This window comes from Bactrocera latifrons, unplaced genomic scaffold (genome assembly GCF_001853355.1).
Source record: "Bactrocera latifrons isolate USDA-ARS-PBARC rearing strain unplaced genomic scaffold, ASM185335v1 scaffold_81, whole genome shotgun sequence".
In the NCBI taxonomy this organism is placed as follows: Eukaryota; Metazoa; Arthropoda; class Insecta; order Diptera; family Tephritidae; genus Bactrocera; species Bactrocera latifrons.
The window spans coordinates 1,011,283-1,038,452 of record NW_017537501.1 but is presented as its reverse complement, the minus strand read 5'-3'; the positions used below and the strand labels follow the sequence as shown (position 1 = coordinate 1,038,452).

The 27,170-nt window shown below is 38.3% G+C and overlaps 2 protein-coding genes across 3 annotated transcripts in view; one reads left to right on the top strand and one right to left on the bottom strand.

Moving 5' to 3' along the window:
• LOC108976935 overlaps nt 1-27,170 on the top strand; it is a 136,505-nt gene that overhangs the window by 12,116 nt on the left and 97,219 nt on the right. The window contains exon 1 of one of the 2 annotated variants that reach the window (XR_001993989.1): nt 24,468-25,140. The exons of the other annotated variant lie outside the window; for it this stretch is intronic. The gene's annotated coding sequence lies outside the window, so the exon portion shown is untranslated. Of the gene's footprint in view, nt 1-24,467; nt 25,141-27,170 lie in introns of those variants that run through there. 2 annotated transcript variants of the gene reach the window in all.
• Nucleotides 13,043-15,248, bottom strand: LOC108976881 (P protein-like). Its single transcript, XM_018946274.1, has one exon. The coding sequence runs from the start codon at nt 15,246-15,248 to the stop codon at nt 13,050-13,052; it is 2,199 nt and encodes a 732-aa protein (XP_018801819.1). The 3' UTR covers nt 13,043-13,049.

The window sequence follows — 27,170 nt, the reverse complement described above, 5'->3', positions numbered from 1 at the left end:
GTTTCGGTGTCGTTCGATGCCCGTCGCTGAATAAGGGATCCACTGATATTCCTGAGACCAAGGCACAGTCGAAACGATGGACGTCAACCGGGACGTCGATGGCTACCGTTTTCTGGGTTAGATAAAATAGAAATGCAGACTTGCACTTCTTTTTTTTTATTGGCGTAGACAAACTGCTTGCCCTGTTATAGCTCAATTTACAACAGCGCACCAGTCGTTCCCTTTTTCGCTATATGGCATCAATTGGGGATTCCAAGTCCTTCCCTAACTGCTGTTTCCAACGAATACTCTCAGAGCTGGAGTGTTTTCATCCATTTGGACGATATGACGTGAACATAAATCTTCCGTAGAACATTTCTTTCGAAATCTTGTAAGGTCGACTCATCCGATGTTGTCTTCGTCCATGCCTCTGCCCACATAGCTGGACGGAGATGATGAGTGACTTATCGAGGTTGGTCTTTGTTCGTCGAAAGATGATTTTACTTTTCTACTGCCTACCTAGTACGAAGCAGCCCCTGTTGACAATAGTTATTAGTTGTTGTTGATGTGGTGCGGCTTCGAAGTTATGACTGTCAGCAATGACGTGAGAGTTAAGTCGCAAGTGCGACTGGTGGGTTCTATTGAGGCGATATGGTTCTCATTCGGATATATAGATTCAAGAGCCATGATCCTGAGTCTGCAGACTGCTGTGTAGTCTAGCATCAGATGCTCGGAAGTTTCCGGCTCCAGGTCGCTGAGCTATCGGTTTGTACAAGAGGCTATAACTATGTGTAATCGAGGTTTCTTGAACTCACAGTAAGATCTAATACTTTAGTACTTTTAAAAAATCTCAAATATAGAAGAAGAAGAAGAAGAATCTGCAAAATCATAAACTGAGACCCAACAAACTTTTTCACAACTTGCCATACATATCAAAAGGACCATCAATGAGAATTATTCCGAAAATTATACAAACTTAATCGCATACACTTCTGCCAACTGCACTCCTGTGAGCATGCTGAGCGCATGCGCATGTGCAATACCGAAAAGTCCACCTGCTCGCTATCAGGTGTTTCATTTATGTAGCCGTACTGCCCGCCGGCAGCGCCTGGAAACGCTTCCTTTCGCAACATATCAGTTTCAGATGCGCAAGCCGACACTAAAACAAAAGCGCAACACAAATGAAATGAACAAGGAGAAACTACAAACAACAACATAAAAGAACAAAAATTAAATAAAAAGTTAGCATATGCTCATATATAAGCTCTTATTGTGCATACGACTGTTCCAACATGCATATAGCTGTGTGTTGGCGGTACGAATTTGTACTTCTGGTGCAAAAATAAGGTGGTTACGCCAAATTAACTGCAGAGATCCCAACAACTCGGTGCCAAAAAGGCCTACTACAAAACTTAACTCCACAAAGAATCAAAGGAATAACTTCAGTCAACAAACGCTGCGCGGAATGCGTAAACAAAACAAAACCAAAAGCAAAATCAAAGATTTAAAGAGTTTTCTTTTTGTTTTTGTATTTATTTAGTTGCCGCAGTGTGTTGGCTGGGCTAAGTTTGCGCGCAACCTCTGACCGCATTTACGACGCGAGCGATAATTATCGGTTGGCGTGCAAATATGCGGGCATGTCAAATTCAACCAAGCGCAGCAGAATGGCTAAGTTACGAAAAGTTGTTACTACTCTATAAAGTAGATATATACACTGATACCAACGCAAGCCTGTTGGATTTCAAGGGAACAAAGGTAAAGGAAGGGCGGTCCGAAAGCTGCATTTTAACCGCGGCGTAGAGTAAGTCGTGACTTATTCGCAGCGGCTTTGTGTTCTACATATGTATGTATACGTCTATACATATGTATATACGTATATATATTGCATATTATTATTGCTGTTTTGTTAAATTGAAAGTATTAATTAGACTTTGGGACTACCAAAAACAAAAATTTTGCAAAATTTTGCCATTTTATTTTAATTTGTATTAATTATAAGCTTTTAAAATCTTTACCTTCTGATATATGTAGGATCAAAATTGACCCGGATCTACAAAAACATATTATAATATAAATCTTTATTATCGACATAAAAATAGCTTTCTGAGTTAACGTTTAATACAAGTTTCTACACACTGGAATGATCATCAATCTCATCATTGAATTTTAAGTTTTCCGATTTTGGCTAATTTTTGTGGTGACATTCGCTAGATTGTCGGATAGTTTCGACGTCGTATGCATATACTCATTACTCGTCCCCAAGGATTAATGTAGCGTCTTCTATTATGTTATCAAATAGCCAACATTTTTTTTTAAAAGTAAAATTGGTAAAACTTTTGCCGAAACGTTTCAATTGATAAAACAAGTTTATGGCGATAATTGCCTATCCCGTAACAGAGTGCCCGAGTGGTTTCAACGTGTTAAAGGCGTCGTGATGATCAAATGTGGGCCAATCAAACTCCGTGATCAGCGGAAATTCCATCGAAACTGTGCGTGAATTCATCAAAAATCAGGCGAATTCATCATTTATCGCATTTTGACCGAACATTTGGGCTTACGAAAGGTGTGTGCACGGTTATTTCCTGACTGACGACCAAAAATTGCTCAGAATCCAACATTCGAAGGACGATTATTTGACCGAAAATCACATTTTAACCATTAACCACTCCTCGTATGGGAATGATTTCATCAGCAATCAATAATGTCCTTTTTTTCCTTCCCCCTTCCTTTCATGCCTAATGATTTTACTGTTCACCAATTAGCTTTAAGTATCTTCATACAGCACACTTAAGCATTTTCTGTTGCTAAATTCTGGATTTTATACTATTTCTCGATATTACTTACTTGTCAGTAAAAACTTAGGCATGACAAAATCAATATTCACGACTGCCACTTAAAGCCTCTCGGCATTTGCCTACAATGTATCGACTTTCAATTAAGGGAATCAGGTAAAATCCTTTGCATAAACTTGAGACAGAGTAGCAACTTTGGCACGTGTTGCCCGCTCCACTGATTGAATTATCCTCAACCCCGTTGCTGAGCAATTGCTGGCACTTGTTGTTGGTGTAACAGTGCCCATAACAGAGCAGGCCAAAACGTTGTTACGCAAGCAGTTACTATGCTTATATACTATATATATGTATATATTTGTTGTGGTTTTTGTTGTATTGTCTGTTTTCTTAATGCAATTAATTCTGGTAATATAATCTGGTGCTGTCGTTACCGTTGTACATATCTTACACTTTGTTCTTGTTGCTGTACACTAAATAGTAAATAAGCTAAAGCGTATGTATGTGTGTGTGTGTGGGTTGTTTCTTAGTGCCAACGGAACAAACTGGCAAAATTATTTATTTTCACACCGAAAGCAGGTGCATTTAAGTGCTCCAGCGGTTGTCTTGGCAATGAATTGACACTGTAGGCTGTCTCTTGCAATTTTATGAGGGACATACATATTTACATATGTAATAATGTGACAACATCCTGCAGGAGACACTGGCAATTTAAAGCAAGCAAATTCATGGCATTATTCGTTAATAGAGCTTTCATATGTGTGTGCTTTATCTACCGATTTAGGTTGGTGTTTCAGAATTAAACCTGACCTCGGCGCCTAACGCACAACACCTCTAATTGAATAACATTAGAAATGTGCTGTTTTGAATTTGACAACATTTATTGTGCTCTCGTGGGGCGAACACCATGCTGTAGGTTTGAACATGGCATAAACGGCTAATTGGATATGTTTAAATAAATATAATATTTGGGCACATTGTTGCCATATATGTAAAAATTAACACTGAAATTGCATAATATGTAATAACGGGTGATCCTTTGGCGGTACTTTTTCAATAACCTTTTTTTGACAGATCACAAGTGAGTTATGTCAAGTTAACTTGTTATTTTTGTACAGTATTGTTTGTCGTTTCATCATAGAAAGACTTATGCCTGAACATAGTTTACAAATCTTTTAACTTTATTTCGAAAATTCAGGTTCTGTAAAGAATGTATTTCGCGCAATTCGATCGGCCTGTGGTCAATATAATCGGTCTACAGAGCATACTATTTGCAACACCATCACCCATCATTCATTACTTTATTTTACATCGAAATCTTAAATTGAGAGCGTACAAAATACAGCTTGTGTAAGAACTGAAGGTGCTCGGTCTTCCCAAGTGGCATCGTTTCGCTGTATGGGCTCTTGAAAAGTTTCAAGAAAATCCGTTTTTTCGAGTTTAATTTTGTTCAACGATGAGGTCCGTTTCTGGCTCAATAGGTATGTAAACAGTCAAAGTTAACGCATTTGAGACGAAGGGCAACCTAAAAAGATTCGAGACCTACCATTTTATTTTTCTTCAACGTAATCGTCAATGGCGACCATCATCGCGCCATGATAACCGACTATTTGATGCCTGAAATTGAAACTCGTGATCTAGGCGATATTTGGTTTCAACAAGATGGCGCCACTTCCCACACACCGCTTCAACCATTGAATTCATTGAGAGAACACTTCAGTCAACACATAATTTTACATTTAGGATTCGTGTGTTATCACACCGTTAGACTTTTTCCTGTGGGAATATATAAAGTCGAAAATCTATGCGGACAATCCCTCTTCGAAATGCTTGAAAGAATTATCGGAAATTGGACTCAACAGATGGACCATCTGAGACGTATCCGCGGCTAACATTTTAAAGAGATAATATTCGAAAAAAAAAATTTTTTTTTATACTGATAATAAGCATTCGTTATTAAAGTTAAAGTTTATGTGTTTTTTCTTTAAAAATAAACACTCGTAAATAGAAACCATGGATAATTAGTTGAACACCCTGTTCTAATTTTTTTCTATATATCGCGATATCAAGTGGTCTACAGAGTTATGTTGTTGTGACAGTGACAGTTATTTCGCGCACAAAGTGTCAGGTATCCAAGGAAAAAACTTCGTAGTTGGTTGAACATTTTTGCCTAAAAGGCTGTGAGTCCCATGTCGTTAACATTTTTTTTGTTTGAAATATTTGTTTATTATTCTTTTTGAAGATCTTAAATGGCCATCTTGAGCCTAGGGCTATGTAAGCCAGTGCCGGAGATTAATGTTTTGAGATCAATCAGTTACCGGTCGTTGCACAGAACATCAAGTAGACTAGTTGCAAGAAGGATAAAAAAACATCACTTGACCTTGAAAACTTGGTTGTGAATTTGAATGGAAAATTTAATACTGGAATAAATGGAAATTTTAATCATTTTAATCGCTGCTGAGCCCATTTTGATGCGATAATGGAGTTTTTGATTGAAATACATGAAAATGTATGTTTTTTGTCAGTCCGTTTCTGTTTCTTCTGTTTATTGGCGGGTCCCAAGTCCAGCGCACAACCCTGGTAGGGAATGTTTCGCCTTCATACTTTAGTTCACCTTCAAATGGATGTTTTTTGGTTACTCAGAAGATACCTAAGACCGGAAGTCATGAGCTGGTTGAGCTATATGAAAAAGAATCGTTTCTGGCTACTTCCAAGTGAATGGTGTTCAGAGAAATGTTCTCACATGCCTGAACTTCTACACACGGCTCTATCTTCCAATCTCCAATCTACGCCAATAAATAGAAGAAGAAGTTTCTGTAATAGTAAAAGCTTCGATATCAAACTCAAATCAGTTTTACTATGGTAGACTGTGCTTCTGTTAGCGTCACCTCTTGGATATTTCTTAAATAATCGGCGAAAAAGTTGAATATAGCTTCTAATTTAAGGGGAATGGAAACTGAAAAACAAAAACACCAAACATTTTTACGAATTATTCTTCTTGTGTTGCTTGGTCTCACTTTCAAGCACAACAACAAACAAATCCTTTAACTCATTAAAGTAAGGCATCTGCAATGCAGCCGCGTACATTATCCATTACACTCGCCTATCCGTTCACGACGTTTTACTTCGCCCATTATCCTTCGTGGCGTCGGCTCGTGAAACCGCGTTCTGCGGCCGCATTCAGCATTTTCAACTCAATTCACTCAACCTTACCGAAACTTATACATTCGTTAATTAAAAATGTTTTAAAATTTGTTTGTTTTTATTATTGTACATGTTGCTGTTGTTTTGATTGTTTGTTGTGTGTATTCATCTGTGTTTGTAGCTGCTTTTAACTGTTTAAAGAGGTGTGGATAATTTGTAAAACTTTTGTGGCACAAACAGCGGAACTTTCGTTTTTGTTGTAAACATGTTTCGACAAATGAAAGCTAATTGTCTGCCATTAAATGTGGCCAGAATAAATGTTATGCAACTTTTAACTTAAATGCAATAAATAATGGAACAATGCAGTCGTCTGATGTGAATGATCTGTTGTGTTCTCATTTCAGGATTGCTACAATTTTACACAGAGATACGTACAAGTATTATATGTTTATTCTCAGATACAGACATCATTAGTGACTTGCTTGAAACTTTCAGAGCTAGGTAGTAAAGACCAGTCACTAAGTGATTACTACCATCTCTTGTCTATGATTTTGCTGGTGGAAAAATCGATGCAAAAGAAGATTATTTCTATCTAGTTCTTCAGATTTTGAAATTGAAAAGGCTCGTAAGAAGTTATAGCTCAAGGTGGTAGCCTTTTACCTTTAAAAAAAAGTTCCTATTAATTTTTGAGACCAGAAGAACAATGCTTCCTCGATATCTACTTCAACTTTAGTGCGTATTCTTCTTTCTTTATGGCTTACGCAGTTTAGCATTTATTCCGAATTTCTTTTTGGTTAAGCGTTTCAAATTAGCACATCAATGTATCACAATGTGTTTGGTTCGCTTATATGAATCAGTTCACATTGTATTTTTCCTACTTTTCGTGACTAGCTGATATTTTTTCAATAATACCCAAGTATTTCGACGTACATATTAGGTCGTCTCTACCGCTTTTTTGCTCTTTATTCAATACTTTATAAAAAGTTTTACAGTAATCGGATTTAGTTCAAATATGCGCCGTTTCGTTCAATAATTTGTTTCTATTTAGACGGCATCTTTAAAAAACCCCCTTGTAGAAGCCCCTCTCCTTATTTGCGAAGAACTCGGACAGCTACGTTTCATAAGCCTCTTCTGACTTGAACTTTGCACCAACAAGGGCGTTCGCCATGGACAGGAACAGGTGGTAATCACGTGGCGCTATGTCCGTTCTATATGGTGGATGCGATAAAACCTCCCATCCGAGCTCCCGTAGCTTCTAACGAGTCATCAACGAAGTGTGTGGTCTGGTGTTGTCCTGGTGGATCACTACACTCTTGCTTTTGGCCAATTCTGGACGCTTCTGGTCGATTGCCTGTTTCAAGCGGTCCAGTTTTTCATAGTAAATGGTAGAATTAAGCGTCTGGCCATATGGAAGCAGTTCATAGTGGATGATTTCCTTCCAATCCCACCAAACACACAACAAAATCTTCCTGGCCTTCAATCCCTGCGTGGCCACTGTTTGAGACGATTCATCGGCCTTCGACCACAACCGTTTTCGCTTGATATAGTCGTATGTGATTCTTTTATCATCAGCAGTCACCATACGCTTTAAAAATGGGTCGCGTTCTTTCCGTTTCAGCAGCATATCGCAGGTGTTAATTCGGTCCAGAAGGTTATTTTGCATAAAATCATGCAGCACCTAAATATCAGGCTTTTTTATGTATCCAGAATCCTGCAGACAGTTTAAAATGGTTTGGTGACTAACTCCCATCTTCTGGGCGATGTCACGCGATGCCAAATGCCGGTTTAACTCGATGTTTTCCATGATTTGATCGGTATTTGTCGTCACAGATCTTCCGACGGCTGGCTTATCCATGGTGTCGTTTTCACCCGCTCTGAATCCTCGAAACCATTCCTCCGCAGTTCGAAGTGATGGAGTACAACCCCTAAAACACCATTAATCTCACACAACATTTCTCTAGCGAATTTGCCTTTAACGATTTAGTCATGTCCCGTCTGTGTATACACGAACTAGTAAATTTGTGAGATATCGTTCTGAAATTTATATATATCCTTCTCATCCCAAGAAGCTGCGCATTTGTCGGAACCGCCGATATCGAAACTGACTGATACACATCAAGCCCTTGCAGTGAAAACTTATCACCGTGGGCAACAAATAGTGTGGGCGGAATTAAATTTATGCTGCCGAAACGTTCGCATCCACAACGGCCATAAACATCAACTGATGATCAACACATCAAAAAAAAAATAAAGGAATTGGTACTTGAAAACCGACGATTAACAGATAGAGCAGTTAGAGTTTACTAGCATCGTAGAAATATCGGAAGGATGTGTTTCACACCCATTTTGAAAGATCATTTGAGCCTAAGAAAAGTGAAAGTACGATTGTTTCCAAAATCAGTCAATTTTTTCCAAAAACATCGTCGCGTTAACGTCTGTGAAACAATGCTTTCCGACTACTAGCATGTCATGAAACGTATTATTATTGGCGATGAGTCTTTGATCTATGCTTACGACTGGGAAACGGACGATCTATCAAGCGAATATCGTGTTAAAGGTAAGCCGAAAYCGAGAAAAACACATCAAATCAGGTCAAAAATCAAGGTTATGCTGACAGTTTTCTTCGATTATCGAGGTGTGGTGCACTCCGAATTCCTTCCGATTGACCAAACTGTCAACAAGGACAACTATTTGAGTATTATACGTTGCTTGCACAAAGCTAATTGTAAAAGAGGAAGGAATTAGGGGTCGCCAATACTTAGTTTTTGCCGAATCGCTACGAGCATTTAAAAATATTCCAGAAACTGACTTCAACAACTGTTTCGAAGTTCGGCAAAAACGTTGGCTCAAGTCCATTTAGGTCAAGGTGAATTACTTTAAGGAGGACGAGAAGATGTTTAAAATTATGAACAAAGTCTTGCTAGTTTTTGCCCACTGTAATACAATTATGAGCCCGTGAAGCATAGTTCGAGTACATATTTTTTAAGTTCAGTTATCGTTTCTTCAAATAAAATTACATTTATTATATATTCTTTTTCAAATTCAAATTATTCTTTCAATTAAATTTGTTATTAAATTTTGTAATCTTGCGCTTCTCGTCCACAATCGTGTTGTTGTTGCTTGTCTGAGCGTCGAAGAAATGTGCTGTGCCTTACCTTCCCACTAAGCATGTATTTCGAGTTCTTTCATCGGCATCATCTTTTCAATTTCGCACATTTTTTTGGTTGGCAAATACGCAAGCATGTTATTTCACAGGCCACGCCTCCTACTACCGACAGGAATTTCGCATGCGTCTGGGAAATTTAAAACCACACAACAGATCGACATTGAAGAAGTTGCGGAAAACCGCAGCAAACAAGTGCATAGCGAGAATGCGTTGCGGTCACAAGCAAAGAGTCGCTCACGCCGCGGCTCAAACGGCGTCTCTAAAGGCGTGTGCGAACGTGTGTGGACTGGTGTGTGTATAGGGAGGAAAGATTGAGGGAAGTTGGAGCAATTTTAAAATGTTGCTTCACTGCTGTTTCAATAACGCCAACTTTCGGCCGTCGTATTTGTTCCCACACAAAGCGACTTGATGGCTGAGAACATCAACGAAAAAAAACAAAAACACGACCAAAACAAAACGAAATAAAGCGAGAAATGCAGATGCGCCGCGTTGCCAAATCCCACTAAGCGGCAGAGCGCCACAAAAACTGTTGCAAATTTCGCTGCCGCTGCCCTGTTGTTGTTGTTTTTGCATTTGCATTCACTGTGGCTGTTGCAGTTGGCAAACATTTAATTTTCGAAAATGGAAAGCATTCAAAGCACAGCAATATTTGTTTACTTCAGTTTGAGCGGAGCAATGCGCGTCGCAGCGTCCGTTCCTATTAAACTCCTTGCATCAGCGGCACATCAACGGCGCATCAACGGCACATCAACGGCGCATCAATGAGCAAAATCAAGCTCCACAGTACGGCAGCGAGTCACGCATCTCACGACCGAACTATTATTGCCGATGCCACGTTGATGCCGTGCTGCCAAAGATATTCCCACCTGAATTTATATATAAATATATATGCATATGTGTATGTCTTTGTATGTGTGTGGTGGGCGCTTAATTGCGATTGATATTCGCGCGCGAATTCGCTCCATTGATGAGCTGAAGGAAATATAGAGCGATTGTTAGCATTGAATGCAAGTATCCAGCGCCTACGTAATGCCTTTTCCGTGTCAGAGGTTCTTGGCGTGGAAATATTCATAAAAACAGGGAAAAATTTCAACTTCCGCTGTACCGGAGCTATAATGCCTCTCACAGTTGAACTTCTTGTAGCATAAATGAGTATAAAACTACATTATCTTGATTTTGATTGGTCCGTTTTTATGATTTAATCAATATATGTTTTTGGAGATTGTAGTGTTCCTTTCAGTGTAAAACACTAATTGGTTTATGTTGAAAGGAAAACACTGGCAGTATGGATTGGATGAATATACCCTTTAGAAATAGCCCTTTGCTTTTTATAATAAAGCATGAACCAATTCGAGTTTCCCTACTTTTTAAAAAAGAAAAAAACAGAAAACATATAATTTAATGGGGAATGTTTATTTTCATTCACATTCTTTTTTGAAGATTATTTCTTTCAAATGATGGCCAGATGGTCCATCCGTTGAGACCAATTTTCGATGACTCGTTCGAGCTTGGTAACTGGCGAATGATACGCGTGATGTTTTGCCCCCGGGCCTGAATCGAAGAGGGATTTTCTGCATAGACTTTAGATTTTACATATCCCTTTAGGGAGCTTCAATTGACAGTTACGCTTTCATCTGCATAATTTTTGAAGAAATATGGATCGACGATTCCGCTGGCCCACAAACCACACCAAACCGTTGTTTTTGGATAAAATGGCAGCTCTTGAATCTCTGCAAGTTTTTCTTCGTCCCAAATGCGGTCATTTTACACATACATTTTGAGCCAGAAACATCATAGCTCGAAGCGATGCTCGTTGTGAAGGTCAGGCCACTTCAGTTCGGCGTCGAATCGACTATCCACGGTCTTAGTGTATACTCTCAGCTACGGTTGTTATATTTTCTTCACTGCGTACTGGACGTGGTCAATTCGGTCGAATATTATCCAATAATGAATGCTGGATCTCAAGATGGATAATGGTGTTGCGAATATTAAGCTTTGTAGGCCGATTATGTTGACCATAAGTTGAAATGGAACAAAAATATCATGACAACTTTACACGACTCTCGCGTGATCTGCCAAAAAAATATCTCTACATGGATTATACGTTATAAAAAATTATTATTTTTGCATTAAATTGTAGGATTTCGTTAGCATGATAGGAGTGATACGATTTAGGATAAGACAGCGTTGTTCGATAACTTATTGTAATTTGGAAGCTGACTTCATAATGTCACTCTCATAGAATTCCTCATCTCTAATGACAAAAAGTGGGACAGTGTATTTTCAAAGGCTTCTTTTTTGGCGAATTTTTCGGAAGCAAATAGACAGGAACATGCAGCAATCAACGCTATAGGGTGGATGCATAAGAATATCCAAGTCAAGATTCCACAACTACTGAGGAGTCACTATTAACGCGTGTTGTCTGGCTTTGGTCTGATGATTACTCTCCTTTAGGTTAAAGCTGACCGCTCCTGGAATTGATTCCTTCAGAAGGTACAATTGTTGACGGCACATGTTTGCTTTGAGAGCTTGAATGTAGAGGAGCAGCTCTTAGCAGATTACTCGCTGCCAATTCCCCGAAGCTCCTAGAAAAATCTTCTCTTTCCATCAATCCGAGCTTGGCCACGTTTTACGTCCGCTCACCACGATTCAACTATGGTGGTTTTCGCTTGACTTTGTATGTGACCAATTTTTCGTCCCCAGGTAAAAGTCCTCTTCAATAAAAGCTCGATTTCGTTGTGATTCAGCAGCGATTTTCATACAAAAATCCGGTCCATTGGTGTATTCAGTATTTAGTGTGGCATTGTGACAATATCAGGATCTTAAGCACTATTTTAGTTTTCAACTGTCTATTTTGAGAGATCGCTTTTATCGAAGAAAGACATAAACTTAAATATGGCTTCAGAATGTGGCGTAATTTCACTATGGTGATTCATTCATGTTTGATCTGTGTTCAAATAATAGCCAGTCAGCAATCACAAAACTGACCAAGAAGTGTTTATAGAAAGAAATACTATAACTTTTACACCATATATGCAATATAAATTCTTATGAACTGCTAAAAATAGATTCAATACTTAACCACCTGTTCGCCGATTTCTGATTAGTTATTTCTGATCTTCACCAATCCTGGATGCGTTGATGGTGGATGAGTAATTTTGGTGGATAGAAATTTTTGACAAATACTGTTGGTACATCTTCGTTAAATGGACATTCTTTACAGCTCTTTTTAAGAAGAGCTCAAAAGTTGTATTACTCTAGTTATAAACTCAAGAAGTCGGACAACTATACGGAAAATTATGTCAGAGGAACTTGGACTTGTAACAACACACATGTGCTTGTTTATTCAAATACGAGTCAGTGAGAAGTTTATGAAATATGCATAACAAATCTTATGCAGTGGATGAGAACAGTCGACCGACTGGAACTAAATCGGTGAATTTAATATCGTTAAGACCGCTGTGTCTACGATAAATGATGAACTTCGAGATGTTGAATGAATCATAGGCATCTGACCTTAGAGCGTCTCTAGAGCTGCCATTTTAAAGTAGTAAATTTATGACGAACCATCCTAAATATTGAAAGTGCGAACCAATGAACCTCTTGACCTCTCGATTCCTCTTTGGAACTTGTTAGAATGAATCTGCGTAAGATTTGTAGACCATAAGAAATAAGAAACCAGCGAGTGTTGAAAGTGGGCAAAGCATTTCGATCGGCTTGATCTGTCACAGACCTGCTCTGCGAAGTATAACACAAACGATGATGGCCAGAGCTACATATGGAGTTTTGAAATGACAGTTATGCGCGAAATGAATAAACGACAGTTGCGTTATTGAGTCTTTATTTCATAAAAAGCTGTTGGTCGCGTAATTATATGATTTAACTTATATGTATAATATTTAAAATATTAATAAGCAAAACTGAATAAAAAATAACTGCTAACCTAACGTTGCTTGTGCAAAAAGCTTAAATCAGTTTACAGGTGGATCATGCCATTCGTACACAATATGACACACATAAAGGTATATGGATGTGATGATCACATTGCCGATCATGACGGGAAAGCCCACCATGAAGAACCGTTTAAAAGTGAACGCATAACCATGTTGTTCGGCAACACCAGCAGTCACTACGTTGGCGGAGCCACCAATTAAAGTACCGTTGCCGCCGAAGCATGCGCCTAGCGCCAGCGCCCAAACCAATGGATGCAGCGGCAGATGAAGTTCCTTATTCTGTGATAATGATATCACAATGCGTATCATCATTGTCGTCACTGGTATATTGTCGAGGAAAGCTGAAGCAATCGCCGACACCCACAGCATCAACTGCAATGCGACCATCAAGCGCTGCTCCTCATCCACCGAGCGTACTAAATTCTCTACCATATGACCCAGTACAGCGATGATGCCGATCTCGGTAAGCGCCTCCATGAGCACGAATAGGGAGCCGAAAAATATGAGCGTTGACCATTCGACCCGTCCCAAAATCGCCTCCATATCACGCACATCCGCCAGGATCAGCAGCATTATCGCACCCATAAGGGCGCACTCACCGAGCGACAACTGATGCAGGCCGTGCACGGAGTGCATGAAAAATAGCGTCATAACAAAAGCGAATGCAATGATCGACTTTAAGAGCAAAATCTTATTACGTATGCCATAGTAGGTACGCAGTTCGGCTAGGGTCTCTTTGTAATTGGCCGTCATGTTGCGGCGCTTTCCCAGCCTCTTTATATGTCGCTTAACGTGCTGCGCCTTATGCATAAGCACATCGCGCAGCTGTCTTGTGTCCTTCGAGTAGGGTTGTATGGCGGCGGCAGCGCGCTCCCACGCATGCACTCCCATACGCATTTCACTCTGAGCATCGGCTACGTACGGCACGACACCCAACTTCCGGAATGTCAAGCGTAACTGTATGTATGTCTGCAGCAGCGTTAGCAGCACGCAGGGCAGCGTGTGCACCATAAAGTTGCTGAAGTTCACATTATGCGAGGCAATGAAGGAGTTCGTCGTGATGATGATATTTGGCGGATCACCAACTGGCGTCGAGGCGGCACCGATATTTGCATAGATGACGAGGAACATCAGCACCAAAACCGGATCGGCTTGCATCACCTCGCACAGCTTCACAATGATCGGTGTTATGAGCAGCATCATTGTGACACTATCCACAAAGGCCGACAGCGTGGCGGTAAAGAAACATAAAATGTTAACCATCGGCCAAATGTGTCCGCGGGATAGTTTATATGCCTGCACGGCGAAATAATCGAAAATGCCCGATTCAGCAAGTACGCCAACAAGTATCATCATGCCAAAGAGTAGCAGCAGAGTTTCCGTGTCCATCCATTTGATGATCTTACCGATATCGGGCCACGAGCGCATAAAACCCAGCACCGCAATAGCCAAAGTGGCCGCAATCAATGCGACGAATGTGCGATTCACCAATTCCCAAACTATGGATATATACAGGAAGGCCAATACTAGGGCGCCGAGTATAATGCAAGTTTGCGCATCCAAAGAACGTTCATAAAAATATTTTATCGTCACTTCCGTGTCGACATTTGTCTCTAGGTGTAGACGCAGTTGCACATTGTTTGCCTGCTCCGTGGAGAAATTCGTCAGCCCAAAATGTCCGTACACTTTCACTGGCGCAACACTGGTGCTCAAGTGCTCGCTAGTGGTGAGCAAAAAATATTGTATATTCGATACAATTATAATATTGTTTATACTCTCGCCATCCGCAGTGTAGATTGCTTTCTCCAAAAATGCTGTCATATGATAATTTATACTCGGATCAACATTCGATGCATGAACGCTCACAAGAAATGGCCCGTACGCTCTTAAGCCCAGTGAGGCACGTGTGATGCGCTTCAGATCGATAACTATGATTTTTGTTTGATTTGGAAAAATTGTTGTCAGATGTCCGTCCATCTTCTCAATGGGCATTGTCGGCAGTAGCACTGCTATTACAAGCCAAACGCTGCACAGAAATGCAATTTTAATATAATAGAGAACCGTTTGTAATCTACTTCTGGATGCCGTTGACACCTCGTCCTCTTCGGGCACAACTATACGTATCCGTTTTCTCCGTTCTGGCTGCGGCTCTTCTTCATCGTCCAAATTAATGTCATCAATATCACTTTTTTCCTCTTCCTCGGTCTTGTCAGCCATTATTTCGGTTTGTTCTCACTGAAATCTTACACTTTTGTTGGCTATTTGTATTTAATTAAAATATTTTCAATTATTTCATTTTGTTTTGGAAAAAGTTTGTGAATTTATGAAATATCAAATAAATGAAAACTTTGACATTTTTCATAGTTTTAAACTTTTTAAAGTTTGGAGACATTTTGGGCTTAGTGTTGTGGGTGCGAAAAATTGTGGGGCTGACTTATTATAATCGAAAATTGTATACTTACAAAAGAAAAAGTGCTTTCCAAATTTCTGTTTTAGAAAATTTTTTCTGTAAAAATTTATTAGCAAATTCTTTATCAATTATGTATATTGTTGCTTTTGTAGCCTGAAAGTATATATTAAGCTTGCAATAAAGTTTGTAACACCAAGGAGAAAGCGTCGGAAACCCCACAAATTACATATATATATATGAACAATCAGCGTGATATAGTCGTTTCGGTCTAGCCGTCGTTATATAGCTGAACTTCTGCTTCCTTAATGGCGAAGACACCGCTTATTTAGTTATAGCCGAGTTTACCGCAGCGCACTAGTCGTTCTTCCTTTTCGCTGTTTGGATTGGATATTCCAAGTGAAGCCACATCCTAGCCAACAAAGTGGAGGTCTTCCTCTTCCTCTGCTTCCCCCCGGCGGGTACTGCGTCGAATACTTTCAGAGCTGGAGTGTTTTCATTTATACGGTCGGCACGACCTTGTCAGCATAGCCGCTTTCCCTTAATTCGGTGAACTATGTCAATGTTGTACAGCTCGACGGTCCAGCGAGTCCGATATTCGTCATTGCCAATGCGCAGAGGACCGTAAATCTTCCGCAGAACGCAACGTCAACTCATCAGTTGCTGTCATCATCCAAGCCTCAGCACCATATAGCAGGACGGGGATGATGAGTGACTTGTAAATTTTAGTTTTTGTTCGTCGAGAGAGGACTTTACTTCTTAATTGCCTACTCAGTGCGAAGAAGCACCTGTTGGCGAGAGTCATTCTGCGTTGGATTTCGAGGTTGACGTTGTTTTCGGCGCTATTGCTGCTTCCAAGATAGACGAATTTATCTATGACTTCGCAGTTATGACTGTCAACAGTGATGTGGGAGCCAAATCGCGAGTGCGACGACTGTTTGCTTGATGACAGGATATATTTCGTCTTGCCTTCGTTCACCACCAGACCAATTTTCTTCGCTTGCTTAACCAGTCTGGAGAAAGCAAAACTAATAACGCGGTTGTTGAGGCCAATGATATTCTTTTCACCGCATGGGGAATATCTGATAAGTTGTCGAATTTTCAGGCCTAAATCCACACTGATAAGGTCCAATCAATTTTTTAACGGTCGACTTTAATTTTTCACACAGTATGCTCGATAGAACTTTATATGCAATGTTGAGGTGGCTTATCCCACCCGTTCTCAATTGAACGTCTGCTCCATCGTCATCGATTGGGGAATAGGGTTCATCAGCAGGCTGGAGAAGTGTTCCCTCCATAATTTCAGTATGCTCTGCACATCAGTCACTAGATCTCCCCAGGGGGTTCTACAGGGGTTGCTCTTGAGCGCCGTCTGTTGTGATTGCAGCTTCTCGACGTCGAACCTTCCTTGTGTTTGTTGACATGCGTTCTATGCAGAGGCGTATGAAACTTTTCACTGCAACAAGGAAAATGGTACGAAATAGTCTTTGAGATATTAATCCGAAATATTGTGTGCAAGTAATTTTCTTAGAATTCTTGTAATCAACTAAATTACTTGAGTTGGGGATGATTTCGATATAATTACAAATAAATTTAAATTGTATGCAAATATAAGTATTTATATACATACATTCTCATATATGCATATGTAGAAATTTATTTATCATAAAATTCAAAGCGTTTGCAGTGTGTCGAGTTTGGCATTTAAAGTGGCCGTGGCGTATACGTAACATTCTATTTGCAGTCTGCTAAACGCTTTTCTACCTATGTAAATATATCTATGTGTGTAGCAAATGTAATCTCCAACGGCTACTTACTTTAGAAATGCAAAAGTGTAAGCGCATAGAAAATATGCTTCTGTGAGAAGCATAAAATTGTGTGTTTATTTGCCTAACTCCCCATTAAAATAGTTCATTACAGCTTAGTTAGTTAACACTTATGCAGATTTGCATGTATGTATGTAAGCCATACATACTCTCACAAGCGCGTTTTCTACAAAAAATGTGGTTGTGAATTTTGTTAGCTTCACTGTCGGAGTTCGGTGGAAGTCCTTTCAAATTCGAATGCCAGGGTAAATTTATAATACAAATTCCAGTATGTATGTGTGTTTAATGTGAAAATGTACGTAATTATGAAAATCTGCGAATGAGTGCAGGTGGAGTGTTGGTGGAGCACAGTATTTACAAGTTCATGAACATATGTTACATATTTACTTATATGTGTACATATCATACATTCATTTTGTATTTATTCATTCATTAAGTTATAAACGCATTCGTGTGTATGTAAGCTACTTAAAATTAGCAGAGCTTGATGAAAAACAAGTTTGCATTACATATGAATATACATATATGTGAGCGAAAATGAAATTAAATCTGGGGAAAGGACTGCGTACACTATTATTTTAGGTTTCAAAAAAATATTCTGCAATAAGGAGGTATTTTAGTCAAGAAATGTATAAAAATCGAGTTTAAGATATTCAAAGTACCTCACTGCGATTTTTCAAAATTTAAATTATAATGTTATAGCTGCTTTAATGTCGTGCCACAAGTGTTGCAAATCAAATAATTTAATTATAATTTGAATTAAAAATTATTGTTTTATTTTGTAATGCCAAGTACTGAATTGAAAAAAAAAATTAAATCCCAAAACCGGATTAAAATCAATCCCGACACAATGTATATTTCTTTTTCAAAATTTTGTTTTTGGAATTAGACTTACAAATTTTGAATCTCAACAAATTATTACTGAAAAAATTAGATCTTAAATTTAGAATTAAAAATTTAATTTTATTTTTAATTGCAGATCTTGGGATTATGAATTAAAAATATAATACAAAATACCAATAACCAAAAAATTTTGTTTAACAATTGTCGAAACCCCGCGGGCCGTCTCTAAACTGTAAGAACGTTTTTTCCGAAGCCTCTTGTGTCGATGAATTCTTCACAATATCTGAAGTGCTGACTAGTAGATTTACTAGAAATTTGGCATGAATATTCCTCAAATATATCTTAATCGTACGAATTTAAAAAAGAACATGGAATATGTTATAAAGTTAGTGAAAAAGTCGATATTTTGTTTCGATTATTTTATTATTATTTTTTAAATGTTTATTGCTCCATATGAGGATGCCACTTTACTAATCAAAAACCCTTTATTGTTTTATATTTGAAAGGACCACCGTGTCTACCGGGAAGCGACCTAGTTTTTACTTGCGCCACTTCAAAAGTGTAAATTGGTTTTGTTTGAAATTTTTTTGTTTAACTCTTGAAATAAGGATCATATAATATAATAATTATACCAAAAAAATTATCAAAAGTTTATCAGCTGCTAAAAATTATCCAAATTAAGACCGTTAAACTAGAATATTATCTTAATGTTTGAAAAATAATATAATTCTTGGAAATAACCGGTTTATTCGCAAACAATAAAAAAATAAAACAAAAATTACTGTCTGACTTATCTCACAATAATAAATAGCATCATTATACTAATTTACGCCAGTGACAAGAGAAATACTGCAGAAATCTTGAATGATATTAATTTTCCCCTTTTCTGTAAAAGGTAAAAAAAATTAAGTATTTTAGTTCATCATAATGTTTTTAAAATTTATTTTTATGAAATGACCTAGATTAAGTTAGTACTTTCTAGTTCGTTTTTACTTCTCTTCTTCTAAAATACAGAATGCGAATAAAATTTTGGCAAAATGTGTTAAAGTATTTATTTTGGAATTATATTTTCTCTATACTATTTTTTTTAAGAGGTTATAGTATACAGCTAGAAGGCCGAAAAAAAACGAATTTTCTAGAAGTTTTCTGAGAACAATTTTAAATATATTGATCCAATAATTTGCACACATATTATGGTATCTTTTAGCAGTATTTTAAGACTTATATTAGGAAAAAAATTATTTGGAATGGAACTACAGCTCATCTCCGGGAGTTCCTATCGAAAAAGACGATTTGCGGTGACCACTATATCTCTGAATAGGATCCTGTGACATTAAAACTCCAAACAGATTTCGTTTGGAATTTTCGGGCCAAATTATTATATTCGAATTTAAGTCTAATCGGTTTAGCCGTTTTCGAGTAATGTTGGTCAACGACTTTGAAACACCATTTTAAGAAAATCGCGTTTAACGTCTGGAATGCACTTCCAAACACTCTGAAACGCCTTTTCAAATATGCGTGTAACTTCGAAAATTGTCACCGGAACGATATGAAATTTTCTGTGGGTATTTTTAAATACTATATGTACTTTAAGAAAACAGAAAAAAAAACATTTTTTTTTAAATTTCTATATGTATTATATATAACCACTTAATAAAAAAAAATAGGTCAGAACTTTGCTTCCGCCGTTTTCCAATAGATATCTCTAGGGTCAAGCACTGGTCCATTAAATCGTTTTATATCGATCGTGGACATTTGTGTCAACATTAATCCAACAAAATATTTGTAGAGACCTGTTTGCATCCCAAACTTATTCTCAACTGAAAATGACACTTTTTGAGCCGAATTCTCGACATTTGCGGGAAATTTTGCATTTCTTTTTTAATTCCAAGAAAAGTGCTGAGGCTGACACATACATAGATAATACTATTACTCTACTACTACCACCTATATAATTTCTATTAGGTATTAAAGAACCACTTATAAGTATTGTAACTTTCGCTAATCTTGGCTTAGTAACAATTTTTAGGTTTTTAAAAATATTATTTACATATTTATTATGATATTACCCAGCGGTATGGTACTTGTGCAATGGTACAGCGCTTTTCATACTTATTTTTAATTTTTACAAATGTTTTGTGAAGACGGTAAATAAAGGATTTGATTAAAGTATTAGATTTGACGAAAAGTGGAGTAAAAGTATTTATTATACTATTTCACAAAATGAGCCACATGCATTTATGTATACTGATAATATAGGGTGCATATTTTATTTTGGTTTTATTAATACTAACAAAATATTTCATAAATAAATTAATATATGCTCCAAGTTGTGTAAACTGTTTAGTGATAGAAGGTTCTAAGGAGTTGCTCTATGTATACAGACAGTCTAAATAACCACAGTTTTCCATAAATAATGAAAATCACTAATAAAAATTTGTATGGCAGATACATGCTATAGTGGTATGATCTGAGCAATTGTTAAAACTGTTGCCTTGAACAATAAAATTTTCTTAAAGATATGTCAAATAAAATACTTTTCCGTCAAGGGCTTGCTTTTCATAGATCAGTTTGTATATACATATATATGTATACTCTAAAACATCACTGACTTTTCCTTTTCGGTGTTACAAGCTTCGTGGCACACTTAAGCCTGTTTCGGGGACAAACAATTTTTAATAGTAAAATCCAACTTTATTGTAACTACACCCTGTATTGTCAAGTTTAGTTCCACATTTGTTTTTCTACACTTATAAATATATACCTAAATCACACAATAAGCTATCAAAGCATTGAAAAGGAATACATTGAAGTATATTATTTGCCGTAAAATGCAACCCTCCAGTTTAAAAAGAAACAAATGAGAGCAAATCCTTAGCAAAAGGAATCTATTTCATACACATAATCTGCTATATAAATTTATGTGGCTATATGTGTTTGTGCACACATTTTACTCCACACATTTCTTTGTCTTCCATTCTTCAATGCACTTCAGCGCTCAATCATTCGGTTTTTTGTTGTTGTTGTTGCAGCTAACAAAGAAAATGTGTGGGGCCATACTCAACAATTGACAAAATCATCAGCGACGAATACGTCTTTGCGCTTCAACACACACACACACAGCATGCACACAGATGTATAACCGTCAACCACCACCACACGGAGCCACCCACCCAACGTACGAATGCCGACCGCAATCTGTAAAGCCCGCATGCACTTACAAACCGATGCAAGTATGCTATGTATGTGCTGTCGCCACTTGTAGCCGCTACCGTTGCTCCGCTTTTGAGTGGCACTCAGCTTGCTTGCACGCCGTTGTTTGCATTCGCGCTGATGCGGGCCTTAATTTCCTTCACTTTATTTTCATCTCCGTTTTGTTTGCCGAAAATAAAATAAAGATGTTCCACACATATTTATGTATACTATGTATGTGTGTGCGTGGTCCACTTGCTGCCGTTTTGGTGGCTTTGCGGAAGGTACGGGTTTCCCGCGCAAACACAATTTTTTTCCTTCATTAAAATAATGACGAATTTTTGGGGTTTGTTATATTTTACTACTGTTTGTGTGGTTTGAGTTTGACGCTTGCGCATTTCGTATCAACATGCGAAATGTTGTGCAACATGTATCGGCAACATAACGAATCACGAAAGTATAGCAAATTTTCGAACAAGTTCAATGCGACCTTTTCACAGTTAATGTTCTGGGGACACGACAGTTCGGAGTTGTAAAAACTAGTACCCCGTGACATTCTAGTTAAGGGGTACGCTGACAATATTGATATCATTGACCTCAACAACCACGCCGTTAGTTCTGCTTTTTCCAGACTGGGTAAGGAAGGGAAGCGTCTAGGTCTGGTAGTAAATAAGGGAAAAACGAAATATCTCTTGCCATCAAATAAACAGTCGACCACATTCTATAAGTCGCTCTTCAACCACGTCTTGCAATATGGTGCAGAGCCATGGACGATGACAACATTTGATGAGTCGGCGTTACTAGTAGATTGTGATGATGAGCTGTACGAGATATATGACGACATTGATATAGTTCAGCAAATTAAAAGATACCGGCTGCGCTGGTTAGATCATGTCATGAATGAAAACACTCCAGATCCGAAAGTATTCGACGCAGTACCCGCCGGTGGAAGCAGAGGAAGAGAAAGACCACCACTCCGCTGGAAAGACCAGTTATAGAAGGACCTGGCCACACTTGGAATCTTCAAACAACGGAGAAAGATGTCTACGACAATAAAGAAGAAGAAGGAGACCATCGCTGCTGACTTGAAGAAATTTCAGTCGAGACGCCAATTATCAACCATTTTTAGTAACAATTGCGCTCGTATGCTGCAATAACGCGTTGAATATTCTCATTCAAGGCGTCGGTGGTCTCGGACTCAACTGCGTATACAATCGACCTCTCATAACCTCAMAAAAAAAAAAAAAATTCCTCAGGTGTTAAATCGCACAATCTAAGAGGCCAAGTTGCAGGTCCAAGGCCGAAAGTTTCCTTTAACAAATTGATTATTGCTTTGGCTTATGGCATGAAGCACCGTTTTGTTGGAAGCAAAGGTCGTCCACATCCATATCCACATCCTCTAAGTAGTTCAGAGAAAATCTTTAATTAATCATGACCTTATATACCGGCTACATTTTTGAAGAAATTTGGACCAACGATGCTACCTGCCTTTAGAACAAAACCAAACAGAGTTAATTTTTGAGGATTTTACGACGTCTCAATAATGTCTTGTGGTTTATCATCACTCGAGATGTGAAAACTTTGCTTATTAAGACCCATTCAACCAGAACAAAATTTTCTTGTGAAAATCAGGTACGCTTGCCATCTCATTTTGGGCCATGCGACGCGCTGGATGCTCGTTCGGTGTCAGTTCTTGTACGAGTTGGCTAAGCCCGTGAACCAAGATTCTTTCACAAAATCTTCCATTAAGTTGATGGCGGATGGACTCATTTGGGACTTCTTTGATACTCTGCTACACAGCGGCAATAGCGTCAAAAAGTCCAACTCTGAAAAAGTGTTGTCTCATTGAATGCCACACGTTTATAAAACAGCCCCATTTTACTAGTTTTAATCAATTAAAAATACAGGAAAAGTATTGCCTACATTTAGGCGTTTAGAAAATTGTCGCTTCATAAAATGTTACATATGTATACTCAGGTGCTTTACTAAGTGATGACGCCTTAGTTTTATAATGTATGCAATAAATTATAGTAAACAGATACTATATGTATATGAAATATATGACCCTTTTGATCTAAAGTGGAACGCAAGAGATCTACTGAACTATTTTCTCGCGGTAAACTTCATCTTGCCAATCATAAGTGTTCTTAGTGGACAGCGAGTAATAGACATTGGATGCAATAAGACTTTTCGAAGCTTTGACAACTCTTAATCCATTCAACCTTGACAACATCCAGGCATTTTCTTCTCCATTGACCAGCCTTTCCAAGAGTGAGGTTGACTTACTTCGGCTGTCTTACTCTCGGCGAATTAGGAGTCAGAAATGAAACTGACATTAGAAATGAAATCAAATAAAAATTTAAGCGCCAATATAAGTATGCCTAGCAACATTTATGCTGCAACATGTTGCCTGCAACATTCCCCAGCGCCAAAAGCAACTTACTGCTTTGACAACTTATCTAATAGGCTGCGGTGAAGGGCCTGTCTTCTAGCACCAGCGTACTGCCAGTTGGTTTGTAGCTTTTATAGGCAACAAATGTTGCTAATCAAAATCACATGCGCTCAAATATGCAACACTCTTACGCGCTCTCTCACCTTTTTCGCCTATCTCCTTTGCCAGCAAAGGCAATACAATCATTGACCATACTTACGGCGCGGCAGCATTTGTTGCATGTGCTATGTAGAATGTTGTATGTGGCACGCGCGGCATGTTGCAGCACATAGCTTTGTAGAAGACATTCAACTAGCCGGCAGCGGCATATCAACGCTTTTGCTGTTGCTATTCCTTTGGATGCAAGCTATTCGCCTCGCTCGCAACTTAATCGGCACGAAGTAGGCAATTTGCCTTGCTGCCAACTACCGTTCGTCCGTCGCCCGCCGACGCGCCTCCACGACAGCAATGTCGACTTGCCATCTACAGCTGCTGCTGCTGCTGCCTACCTACATACATATTTACACGCTACGTGTGTTACAATTTGACAACAACAAATAAAGCCGGCTTTGGCTGCTGTGCGCTCTGGTTATTATGGTTAGCTGCTGGTGTTCGTTGTGGTGGTTGTTGCTGTTGCTTTTTGGCGCTTTTGTTTTCATTTCATCTTCTGTGTGCGAATTTCCAATGTTTACGCGAATCCATTTGCGAAAGTTGCATTCAGTCTTCGTTCGCCGAGTGTTGCGGGTGGTTCGGTTTTGGCTGCGTCGCGCTCTGAAAAACCGTCTGTGCGCTGCGCTGCGTTGTATGAGAAATCCTGAGTTGATTTATTTTGGACTTGAAGTGTCTTCAAGCGACGATAGACAACGAGACAACTTTCGTCTTTTTCGGCCTTAACTGACGGCGCGCCATTGCAACGCTGTATGTGTGCTTGCCTTGTGTGTGAGTAAGTGAGTGTGTGTGTTTGTGTGTGCATGAGCGCGCGTGTGTTGGCGTAGCGCCACTGTACGCTCGAGTGTTTGTCTCGCAGCGCTCATCGGTGTTGGTACACCGTTCAAGTGGCGGAAGTAAAAATTGTTGCAGTTTTCTTACACAAGTTTTTTAATTGTCTTGCTGCCGTTGCAGTTGTGTGGGTGTTTATGTCGCTGAGCGCCGCTTTTCATGAACGGAAATACAATTGATAATTATAATTAGTGTGAAAAAACGTGGAGAGTGTCTGCAATTCGAACAATAAAGCGTGAATTATTGCACCGTTAAGGAAGTGTATTACAGTTATAATTACGTGCATGTGTGTGTAATTCAATTTGATTGCGCACTAAATAAATTCATGAAGTGATTATCGCTTGGAAGCATAAACTTGTGCATTGTGTGAGAGAAAATAATATACAATTTGACCATTTCAAGGATAAACAGGTAATTTTTAGTTTAAGAAATTGCGTAAATAAGTGATATAAATAACTTGTTTGAATTTTTGGGACTTCAATATATTTAGCACATAAAATTATGTTTTTTTTTCACTAATCATGGCAATTAGTGCCTAATTAACGATACTCAATTTGATATGATAAACAATTACTGTTATTAAATTATTATTATTATACTAGGTATGAAGCGTTTGAAAGTTGTAAAACTAAAAAAAAAAAAAAATAGTATGATGACCCATTAGTAAAGGAGGATAATATTTGGTTGTCAAAAGAAGTCTTGCGGTATTTTTGCTAGTTGGCGCTGAGAGCGCGTAGTTCTGGTTTTATTCGTCACATCGGGTCATGCTATACCTGTTTGGAAAGCTCACTTTACGCGCTAACACATTTTTGATTGATTGTCGTTTCTTTTAAGTCGTTCGTAAGTTATAGCGCCGCAAACATGGAGCAAAATAAAGAGAAAATATGGCATATTTTACAGTACTACTACGATAAAGGCAAAAATGCATCTCAAGCCACAAATTTAATTTGTGCAGTTTATGGACCCGATACACTTTCCATTTCCACCGCACAACGATGGTTTCAACGTTTTCGTTCTGGTGTAGAGGTGGTCGAAGATGCGCCACGCTCCGGAAGGCCTGTCGTCGAAAATTGCGATAAAATCGCTGAATTGTTCGAAAGAGACCGGCATAGTAGCAGCCGTGGCATCGGTCAAGAGCTAGGCATGAGTCATCAAAAAACATTTTATGAACATTTTATGAATGAAAGAAAAAATAATTTAAATGCGATCTGTGGTCAGGAAGTGAAAAGGAGGATAAGAGTGAAGTTTTTAGGGGTAAAAGACGGTTTATCTCGGTTTCCGGCAGAACTACGAGTCTTATGGCATCAAGTAGGTAATAAAAATATCTAAAAGAAGAAAAAAAATTGAAAAACTAAAATTATAAAATCATAAACTTAATTTGAATTTTTCTCATTACATTTTTAGGTTATGTGAAAAATGTGTTGTTACAAAAACATTATCTTTACATAACTTAAAAATATATGTAAAAAATTAAAAGTGTCAACATTTTTTCCGCATAAGCTCGAAATGTATGTGAAAAATTTTAAATCATCAAGGTTTTGGTTTTTCACCTTTATCTTTTAAACATTTTTTTTCTTTTACGATATGGGATAAATTTATATTTTTATATTTTTATATCCCAATAGACCATAGCTTTTTTTATTTAAAATGTAAATACTTGTTTTTCTTAATATCCACAAAGGATTTAAATTTCAATCCAAAATACTTTCACAAAAAATATTTTTTTAAGTCAGTGAAACTTTCTTCGCTGAAATAGCTACTTACTAAGGTTTTTGAGAATATATAAATTACTATGACAACTTTTCTCAAAAAATGCAAAACAAGAAGCTCCAATAATTTGACTAAGATTTCTTACTAATTGACCATTACTTAGTGATAAACTTACAAAATTAGCATAAAATAAGACTTTGTTCATAATCCAATCAATGCAATGCCTCTTTGGCTCCAATACACTTGTACCAACGTTTTTTCCAATCCTTGAAACAGTTGTTAAAGTCAATTTCCGGAATAGCATTCAATGCGCGTAGCGATTCACGTTTTATGTCTTCAATTGACTCTAAAGGGTCTCCCCGGAGCGGTCGCTTGAGTTTGGTGAATAGCCAAAAGTCACACTGAGCTAAATCAGGCAAATACGGTCCTTGCGGCACGATATTGGTTGAAAATTTGGCGCAAAACTCACGAAGAATCAATACAATATGCGACGGTGCGTTATCGTGGTGCAAAAACTAAGAGTTGTCGGGCCATAATTCCGGATTGTTTTTACGAAAAGCTTCGCTAACGACGCAAAATGCGTGAATAGTATTTCGTGTTGACAGTTTGGCCGGTCGGAAGGAATCCGGAGTACACCCGTTGATAATCGAAGAAAACTGCCAACATAACCTTGATTTTGACCGGCTTTGACGAGTTTTTGCGGGTTCGGTCCATCTGTGCCACCATATTCG

Bases quoted from the DNA above. Each gene is read 5' to 3' on its own strand.
- LOC108976881 (XM_018946274.1), bottom strand. From the start codon at position 15,248: ATGGCTGACAAGACCGAGGAAGAGGAAAAAAGTGATATTGATGACATT.